General features: G+C 50.6%; 2 protein-coding genes across 3 annotated transcripts in view; one reads left to right on the top strand and one right to left on the bottom strand.

The window, feature by feature from the left end:
• Positions 1-1,290: 1,290 nt before the first annotated feature.
• percc1 (proline and glutamate rich with coiled coil 1) lies at positions 1,291-5,178 on the bottom strand. Its single transcript, XM_083694055.1, has 2 exons — positions 2,738-5,178; positions 1,291-2,309 (listed from the first exon to the last, which is right to left on the bottom strand). The coding sequence occupies exon 2, from the start codon at positions 2,292-2,294 to the stop codon at positions 1,512-1,514; it is 783 nt and encodes a 260-aa protein (XP_083550181.1). The 5' UTR covers positions 2,295-2,309; positions 2,738-5,178; the 3' UTR covers positions 1,291-1,511.
• A 131-nt stretch (positions 5,179-5,309) lies between these two features.
• Positions 5,310-10,000, top strand: part of pgap6 (post-glycosylphosphatidylinositol attachment to proteins 6) — a 10,329-nt gene continuing 5,638 nt past the window's right edge. For both annotated transcript variants that reach the window (XM_083694027.1, XM_083694026.1), the window contains exons 1-8: positions 5,310-5,475; positions 6,425-6,611; positions 6,906-7,107; positions 7,249-7,376; positions 7,587-7,855; positions 8,045-8,361; positions 8,698-8,794; positions 9,052-9,166. In XM_083694027.1, coding sequence (XP_083550153.1) covers positions 5,412-5,475; positions 6,425-6,611; positions 6,906-7,107; positions 7,249-7,376; positions 7,587-7,855; positions 8,045-8,361; positions 8,698-8,794; positions 9,052-9,166 — 1,379 coding nt within the window. In that variant the 5' untranslated portion in view covers positions 5,310-5,411. The remainder of the gene's footprint in view (positions 5,476-6,424; positions 6,612-6,905; positions 7,108-7,248; positions 7,377-7,586; positions 7,856-8,044; positions 8,362-8,697; positions 8,795-9,051; positions 9,167-10,000) is intronic.

Here is a 10,000-nt window from a genome sequence, read left to right as displayed (position 1 = left end):
CCCTTTGCTTATCAACGGCTCATTTCCCTCCCAGGTCCAAATAAGCACACATCACCCCACCTCACCAAATCTACTCCTCATACCTCCCCCTCTCTACACGGCTCCCCCCAATCTACCTCACCCTTTCCATAAAGTCCCCATCTCCCCCTCTCAATATGCAATGCAGTGTTAGACATTGGGAGTGTATGTGTCTCAATATGATACAAGCTGGACAGGTCCAAATTCTGCTTTCATTGGATTATTAATTGGATTATTGGTTACGTTATCTCCATGTCATGTGTAGTATGTTATTCTGAACTATGATCTGAGCATATCCGCAGAAAACGTCACGGTGTTACCTGTCAAATGGCATCCTGTTTTTGCATCTGATCATCATATTTGTAATGTTATAAGCAGTTTAGTTTGGGTCTGGTCAAATAGGGCATTCAGGAGAGGAAGTGAACTCACAGTCCCAGACATTGTAGACACCATGGGAGAAACAGTGTGTCAGCTCGGCCCGGGGGTAAAGCGGGTACTGTCTCTACTGTAGGTTTTATGGTTAGCTAATCTGCGTTGTGTTGTGTATGGTTGTCTGCTGTGTTGGATCCTTCGCTGCAGCCCCCCCCCCCCCCTCAACCCCCATACACACCCGATCTACCACCTCTGCCTCTCCACCCCCCCCCCCCCCCTCTCTCTCTCTTACACATTACGTGCCCAATCTTCCACCTCCCCTTCTCCACATACCTAACCTCCCCCTAAACGATTTAGGTAGTCAATTGACCCCTCAACCTATACACCCACCATTTCAGATCACTACCGATCTTCTGCCGTAGATTGAAAACCCATCTCTTCAGGCTACATCTTCCTAAGACCTCTTCACCCCCACTACCCCTCCTGTACTAACCCTAACGCCAACCCTAGAGACCTCTTCACCCCCACTTCCCCCCTGTACAAGTTCTCTCCTGTTAATAAATAATAAAAAATAAAAAAATAAAAGAAATTGGCTTCTGGCATTACGACTGCCAATGGCCCCTGGTGTGAGCATTGATTACTTTGTCTTATGATGACTGTTGGATAGATGATTCACTTACTTAAACAAATGTATTTGTTGTAAGTCGCTTTGGATAAAGGCGTCTGCTAAATGCCATAAATGTAAATGTAAAAATCTAGGGGAAGTGTCTTGTGGCTACGCTTATTTCTGAACAAACACCCAATGAAAGCATAGAGTCTAGACATACATACAGGACATGTACTTTCGGATAACAACACGACACCAGACAGATTCAGTACTACCGTTCTTTATTCCTCACCAGCAACAGCAAACAAGTAAAAACACGGTGATGAGCGGAATAGGGAACTGGAGTTCGAGAGTTCTAGGCCACACACAAATGGAGTTCTAGAGTCAAAGTGCTGATGCAGTAAAGCCCCACATCGCAGCGTTTCTGGGAGAGTGTTTCTTTTCCATCCTGGATCTGAGATTGGGTCGGTGAGTTTTCACGTCAACAGATTGTGGTGTGTTGTGGTGGTGACGCTCAGTGTGTGTGCTCTGTGAGTGTTTGTGTGAGGTCGGGGTTGGGGTTGGGGTCCCAGTGTGCTAGCAGGTCGCTGAAGTCAGGGTGTGTGTGTGTGTTGTCGTGTGTGTGTGTGTTGTCGTGTGTGTGTGGGCTGTCTGAACTGAAGTCAGGGGTGTTGGTGAGCATGCTCAGTGGGGGACAGGGGATTGGCTCATTCCAGAAACTGAGGGGGAGGTGCCGCTTGTTCATTGGTCGGCTGGGACCCTGACTCCGCCCTCCACACTGGTCGAACAGCTCGGCCAGAGGCCCCAGACCATTGTTCCCTTGACGACCATTGTCCACAGGGACAGGGGAGCGCTTTGGGTCCTCCTCCGGGCTTCCTGTTCGTGCCATCCTGATGAGGTCGTCATAGTAACGCAGGCGTCCGCCGGTTGTCGCGGACATTCGGTCGCTGTAGATGTCACAGGCGTCCGGGTCATCAGGGCAACGACCAAAGTAGCGCTGCACGTCCCGACTGATGATGTCAGCAAACCGCAAGAGCTGGTTGGTCACGTCACAAGGACAGGGGGCGGGGCATAAGTCAGCTTCCTGTAAACAGTCTTCGTCTTCCTCTTGAACCTCAGAGTCCCCGTCTTCGTCTGCTTCCTCCTCCTCTTCCTCTCTCTCCGCTTCCTCTTCTCCCCTCTCCTGCTCATCCTGCTCATCCTCCTCATTGTCAATGAAAGAGTGCTGGAGGATCATGGGTAGGTAGCAGGGGGGCGGGGCTGGGACCAGAAAGTTCCTGATGACGCCCGCAGCCATCCTTGCTAATCAGCGCTAAGGAGAGAATCAAAGCACCAATTAGAACTGAGGAGAGAGTCAGAGCACCATTTAGAACTGAGGATAGAGACACAGACCAATTAGAATTGAGGAGAGAGAAACAGACCAATTAGAATTCAGGAGAGAGACAGACCAATTAGAACTGAGGAGAGAGACACAGACCACTTAGAAGAGAGCGGACAGAAGCCAGAGAATCATGTCTATTCCTCTATATCTATCTGATGAGGTCAACGGTTATTTTGCACCCTTCTGTAGAAAGCCTTGCTCAGTTTCATTTAATCTACAGCTTCAGTTCCTCAACAAGAAGAGAGAGAGAAATATGAGACATAAAGGTGTATATTAGAATTGAGACAACTCTCTGAAAGAATGAGTTAGAGAGAGAGAATGATGGAGTGAGTGAGTGAGTGAGTGAGTGAGTGACTCACCCGCTAGAGATACTACTGTGTCCCCTGGAACGAGATGGTCCTCTGGAACGTGATGGGCCTCTGGGACGAGATGGTCCTCTGGAACGAGATGGTCCTCTGGGATGAAGTGGTCCTTTGGGTGGTCCTCTGAGATGGCAGAGACAGTCTGGTCCTGGTCTCAGATAGTCTTCTGCTTTGGTTCTGGTCCAAACATTGGTCCCCTCGACGGGTCCCTGTCCTTCAATCTGCGTTGCGGTCCTACACTGCTCTGTGTATGTGACCCTACGTATGTGTGTGTGTGTATGTGTGTGTGTGTATGTGTGAGTGTGTGTGTGAGTCTGTACTAGCCTGGACCTCTCCCAGTATTTATATGTCAGGATGAGGCTGTTTCCCTGACAAATATTTGAGAGCAGGATTGGTCAAACAGAAACCGTTTACACTATCGCCCGGCAACTGGGGTGAAAGGGCTGGGAGACGGGGGGCTAATGGAGCTTCTGCTAGGGGACTGTGAAGTGTTGTTCCACACACACACATACACTCAGACACACACACACACACACACACACACACACACACACACACACACAGACACACAGCGGGTCTTTATCTCCCCCTCTGATCTAGGTCCGGTTGAGAGTGAAGGTAAAAGGGTGTGAAATCAGATCACACGCTATTTTGACTTCTGGAGTAGGAACCTTTTTAAAACAACATCACGCTTATCAGGGAGTCAATTCATCCTCCAACAGAAGCTCCTCATGCCAGACCTCTTCTCAGACAGACAGACAGACAGACACAGTTATCAGACAGGCAGACCTCTTCCCCACTCAGGAAACAGACAGACCTCTCTACTCAGACAGACAGGTTGCGTTTCATTACAATGTGTTTGTAGATTGTTGTGGTCTAGCGTTCTGACAGGGGCATTCTGCCTGGTGTACTGGCAGAAACATGTCTGGAAGAATGCAAGATGACAGAATGCATGTCTGGAAAGTAATTGGAAGTCATCACAGACACTACATTTCCCATGTCACTTGTAGTATGGCCTGACAGCTCAGATGGACATGCTAAGTCGCCAACCACGGGAAAGGGGATGAGGATTGGGGTAGAAAGGTAGGTTGGTTTGGAACTACTAGGGTTGATGATGGGGATGAGGATAGTGGCTAGTTTGGGAGAGGAGCAGTGGGTAGACTGGACTAGGGTAGTGGTTGGTTTAGGACAGGGGTAGTGGGTAGACTAGACTAGGGTAGTGGTTAGTTTAGGACAGGGGTAGGGGAGAGACTAGACTAGGGTAGTGTGGTTGGTTTAGGACAGGGGTAGTGGGTAGACTAGACTAGGGTAGTGGTTGGTTTAGGACAGGGGTAGTGGGTAGACTAGACTAGGGTAGTGGTTGGTTTGGGACAGGGGTAGTGGAGAGACTAGACTAGGGTAGTGGTTGGTTTGGGACAGGGGTAGTGGGTAGACTTGACTAGGGTAGTGGTTGGTTTAGGACAGGGGTAGGGGAGAGACTAGACTAGGGTAGTGTGGTTGGTTTAGGACAGGGGTAGTGGGTAGACTTGACTAGGGTAGTGGTTGGTTTGGCACAGGAGTAGGGGAGAGTCTAGACTAGGGTAGTGTGGTTGGTTTAGGACAGGGATAGGGGAGAGACTAAACTAGGCTAGGGTAGTTGGTTTGGGACAGAGGTAGTGGTGGTCTATAGTTTGAACCAGTTGAGACAGCTAGGGGTAGGGATATGCCGGAACAGTAGGATGCTAGTGGAGTATGTGGCTTGTGGCTTTAGCTGATTATTAGCTATCCTAATGACTATGTGCAGATGGACCCATATGTCTGGCATATGCCTTTTAACTGTGTGTGTGTGTGTGTGTGTGTGTGTGTGTGTGTGTGTGTGTGTGTGTGTGTGTGTATGTGTGCGCGCGCAAGTGTGTGTGTGTGTGCGCGCAAGTGTGTGTGTGTGTGTGTGTGTGTGTGTGTGTGTGTGTGTGTGTGTGTGTGTGTGTGTGTGTGTGTGACTTATCACAGTGCACCCTGGCTCCCCTGGACTGCCCTATACTCAGTATCCTGCGTTACCTACTGCACACACTCTCATATTGATTTTAGGGGTAAAGATCAATAGCAGCAATATGTCCACTCTCAAGAGCTGAGACAATAAATTACACAGGCTGTTAGACACACAAGCACGCAAACACACACACTTACCTGCTTACACAAGCAGTGCTCTCACACACAAACAGAGACAGCACAGAGAGAGAGAGAGAGAGAGAGAGAGAGAGAGAGAGAGAGAGAGAGAGAGAGAGAGAGAGACTGACAGAGAGATGATGCACATGTTACAAAACGTATCGCCACAGTAAGTGTCAACCCCATAGTGAACGCTATAAAAAGCTTTCTAAAAGCTATACAAATCTATTCAAAAGGATACCTATTCAAAGTGCGGGGAGAGAATGGAAACGATGATGCCAAACCTGTTCTGCAACATTGATGATAGAACACCTGTCCCCCCCCCTCCAAAAAAAAAAAAAAAGACAGAAAAGACTCGACCGACTTCAGTGAGCGTGACGTCACATTATTTACATTGGAACCAGGAAGTGTTGCGAAGCGGGTCAACAATCTTTGCTCTTCCCCGACAGCACTGTAGTCCAGCAACCCAGATCACGGAAGATGTGATGGTTTGTACGAAGATACACGCGTTTTGTCAAGAACGAAAATGGGAGGTCATATGTTGCGGAGTCTCTTTCTGTTTGCTGTGATCGCTGACGCTTCTGGATACGGTAAGGATGGGGATTCTCTCGTAGAAGGGAACTCAACGAAAGCTAGCAGTGTTAGCCGTGTGTGGCTAACCCTGTCGACCTGTATACAGGACGCTGTCTCTTTCCTCATACCTTCCCTCGTACCCTCCTAGGGGCATTGCCGTGTGTGGGTGGAAGTAGCTACCAGTGGGGATCGAGTTGACATATTTTCGTCGCTAGCCGGAGGAGGCTACATGCTGCGGCTCTCCAACCCGAGCAACAGTGTGGCTGAGATAATATAATAATAATACATACATGACATTTACCTGACGCTTTTATCCAAAGCGACTTCCATTGCAGTGAGTGCATACTGTGCATTTTTCAGAATGTATGCTCCCAGCGGGAATCGAATCCACGACCTGAGCGTTGTTAGCGCCGTGCTCTACCAAACTGAGCCACAGAGATGTAGTTGGGTTGCAGTGACAGCTGTCCCCCCCCCCCCCCCACCAACACCCCGCCCCCCCCGTAACAGAACAGAACAGAGCAGGGCTTGACTTGACCTGACTGAACAATCCTCAATTAGAAATGGAGAGAAAAGTCTGGACATGTCCTCTATAGAATAAGGAATTGTGACTGTCTACGCTATTCTGTCAAATCCGTGTGGTCCAATCGGTCACATCACAATGTAAAGAAACACCATGATTCTAATGGGAGACAATATGTTGAAAGGAGTACTGCGCATATGGCTTGCTCTGTGTGTGTGTGTGTGTGTGTGTGTGTGTGTGTGTGTGTGTGTGTGTGTGTGTGTGTGTGTGTGTGTGTGTGTGTGTGTGAGTGAGGGTGTGTGTGTGTGTTTCTGTGTGTCATTGTATTACTGTGTGTGTGTGTGTGTGTGTGTGTGTGAGTGAGAGAGAGAGAGAGTGTGTCTGTGTGTGTGTGTGCTATTGTACTGATGTGTGTGTGTGTGTGTGTGTACACCTGTGTACTCTAGGTTCCGATGGGGAACTGACGTATGTATCAGAGTTGTCCTCCAAGCCGGCCCAGAGGTTGTCCCGCTATGGTTGGTATGGCAACGTCAGGCTGACACAGTTCCGTATTCCGGAGGACACGGCGGTCGCCCGCTGGCTGTTTACCGTCACCCGGGCGGGCTTCCACTGTGGCCACCACAACGTCACCATGTAAGTCACCCAGGACAACACTTCAGCACCGTGGAATTCGCCGTGACAACACAGTGTCACCTTGGAAGTACAGTAACCATGAATCCTTCCTTTCTCCGTCCCTTCCTATTTCTTTCTCCCCCTAAACCTCTCTCTCTCTCTCTTACCCTCACTCTATTCCCTCCCCCTCTCTCTCTCTCTCTCTCTCTCCTTCTCACCCTCTCTCTATCCCCCCCCTCTCTCTCTCTCTCTCTCTCTCTCTACCTCTCTACCCCCTCACCCTCTCTCCCCCCCCCCTCTCCCTCTTTCTATCAGTTATGTTCGTTGGGGAGCCCCTCCTGTCATTAACCCGGTAGGTAGGGTGTTTCCTAACTCAACGCTGTGGAGTCGTGCCCTCTCCCTGACCCTGCCAGTGACATCCCAGAGCTCCACCACCTTTAACCTCTCTGACCCCGCCCCCGGGGACTGGTACCTGGCCGCACACCTGCCTCGAGATGACGGACGCATAGAACACAAGGTGTGTGTGTGTGCGTGCGTGCGTGTGCGTGCGTGCATGTGCGCGTGTGTGTGTGTGTGTGCGTGCGTGTGTGCGTGCGTGCGTGTTATTGTCCTGATGTGTGTGTGTGTGTGTGTGTGTGTATGTGTGTGTGTGTTACAGGGCTTCCCAGTCTGCTCCTACTTCTTCCAGCCGCAGCTGTCAATCAGCAGAGCTTTAGACCCGCCCATCCTGCAGCAGGACACACCCCTCACCCAGACTGTCACCCACGACAGACCTGCACTGCTGAAGTAAGTGTGTGTGTGTGTGTGTGTGTGTGTGTGTGTGTGTGTGTGTGTGTGTGTGTGTGTGTGTTTTGCTCCCCAAACTGTTTCTGCACATACAGATAGACATGAATGTGAGCGTGCTTCTCTAATATGTTCATCTATTAGTACCTAGTACAATACGACTACTGTAATACTAGTAATCCAAAACATTGTGTGTGTGTGTGTGTGGGGCAGGGTGTTTGTTCCAGAGTTTGTCTCCTCACTCTCTGTGTCTGTGACTGGCTGCTCCTGGGCTGAGGGGCTTCAGAGTGGCGCTTGCTCATTGGTCCTGAAGCTAGGCTCCACCTCTCTGAGGGAGGGCTCTGTGACGGTGAACTGCTCGGCCATTGGCTGCTCTGCCACTCTCTCCGCCCCCCCGTGGAAGACCTGGATACGAGTGGCCGTGGAGAGTGGCCGTCATAAAAACCGCACTACGACCTTTAGCATCTCCGTCAACCAAACAGGTGCACTGTGGTACTTGCGTACACACACACACAGACACAGACACACACACACACACACACATATCAGTACAATAACACACATGCATAGTAATACAATAACACACATACATAAACTGTTTCTCTGTGATGTGATACTGTGTGTGTGTGTGTTATTGTACTGATATGTGTGTGTGTGTTTCTGTGTTCCAGTGGGCTGCAAGCCAAAGAGCGTGGGGCTTACGGTAGAGAAGGACACCACCCGGCTCCTTGGCAACAGCAGCGTGGAGTTTCCGGGCAATGGCTCCGTTGCTGCCGGGGCAGGTCTCCATAGCAATGCGTCATCGACGGAGTGCGTACGGAGTGTTCCGGTGCTGCGGGAGGAGCTGGACGTCTTCTCTCTCCGCTTCACTCCCGTTAACGGGCCGAACATCAGCGTCACACACACACACCCCACCCTGCTCACCTACCTCCTCAACACATACTCCACCAGCGGGGGGACGTTCAGCCTACAGCTCAAACTCAACACTGTAAGTCACACACACACACACGCACACTCGCACGCCTGCTTAGCTACACCCACACACACACACACACACACACACACACGCACACACACTCAATCTACAGCTCAAACTCGACACCATAAGAAACACTGTCACACACAGGTACCAAGGAGACACACACACACACACACACACACACTCTCAATTTACAGCTCAAACTCAACACCATGAGGAACACTGTCACACAGTCGCACACACAAACACACACCACCCTGCTCAGGTACCAAGTTCACACACACACACACACACACACACACTCATCAGTGACATTGTAACACTTTTTCGTGTGTGTGTCCACAGACTAACTTGACGTTGGGGAACAGCAGCAGTGTGGTGGCCTGTCTCTCACCCTGGGCCCCCGTCCTCAACCTCAACCAATCCCAACCCTGTCGCACAGGTAACACACACACACACACATACAACTCTGACTTATCCCCCCCCTCCACACAAACACACACACACACACACACTAACACACACACACACACTTCACACACACACACACACACACACACTGACAGGTAACACACACACACACATACACTCACAGGTAACACACACCCACACACACACACACACACACACACACACACACACACTCACAGGTAACCCTCTCACACACACACACAGACTGATGGTGTGTATTTTGTGCAGCGTTGTTCTCAGGTTATGGTCTGCGTGTGAACAGCAGTACTCCTCAGGCCCTGCTCAGACTCCCCTTCCCCCAGGCAGCCACCTGGTACCTCAGCTTACAGCTCACCTGCAACAGGTAACACACACACACACACACACACACACACACACACAGCAGGGTTTCCGTTGTTTGACGCCGTAAATACGTGATGGACAATATTTGAATTCACCCATTGACATTAGAGAAACGCACCTGACCTCCATATGCATTGGGTGCGTAACGCGTTCAGGCGTCCGCCCACGCTGCTCAGAATGACAAAGCGTCCCGTGTCGGATGATGGCCTGTCATCTACACAGAATAGACATGAGCCTGTCAAAGCCATGTCCTCAGACCTTTTTTGGACTGGAAAACAACAAACACGGCAGGCGAACAAAAACACGGCCGTCTGCCAGCGTCTTCATTCCTGGACCGGATAAACTGCCCTGATCACATACGCAGTTGTCAGTAGCTCTGCCTTTATGAGGGATGGGGGGGGGGGGGGGGGGGGGGAGAGAGAGAGAGAGGGGGGGGGGGGGGAGAGAGAGGGAGAAGGAGGGGGAGAGAGCGAGAGACACAGAGAGAGAGACAGAGAGGGAGAGAGAGGGAGAAGGAGGGGGAGAGAGAGAGAGAGAGGGGGGGAGAGAGAGGGGGGGAGAGAGAGAGAGAGAAATGTAGCCTAATGCGAGATGGACACGGATGCGAGATACACCTTGCCGTATTTTGGGTTGGTCCCGATTGCCCACAAGGACAGAAGATGTCCCGCATGACGGGCCTCGGGCCTACAACCTTTCAGAACCCATCACCTCATCATATCTGGGTTTCACAGTCGTCCTGCCACATCGAATCCTCCACTCCGAACCTCTCCAAGCATCGGAGCGCGTGTTCAGGCACACCATGCGTCAAATCTTGTCATATAATAATAATAATAAT

Source organism: Argentina silus (genome assembly GCF_951799395.1).
Source record: "Argentina silus genome assembly, chromosome: 22".
Taxonomy (NCBI): domain Eukaryota; kingdom Metazoa; phylum Chordata; class Actinopteri; order Argentiniformes; family Argentinidae; genus Argentina; species Argentina silus.
Note: the sequence above shows the minus strand (reverse complement) of the source record. Positions and strands in the feature narration are given on the sequence as shown.

Excerpts from the sequence above, each read along its gene's own strand:
- percc1 (XM_083694055.1), bottom strand. The coding sequence starts at position 2,294 with ATGGCTGCGGGCGTCATCAGGAACTTTCTGGTCCCAGCCCCGCCCCCC.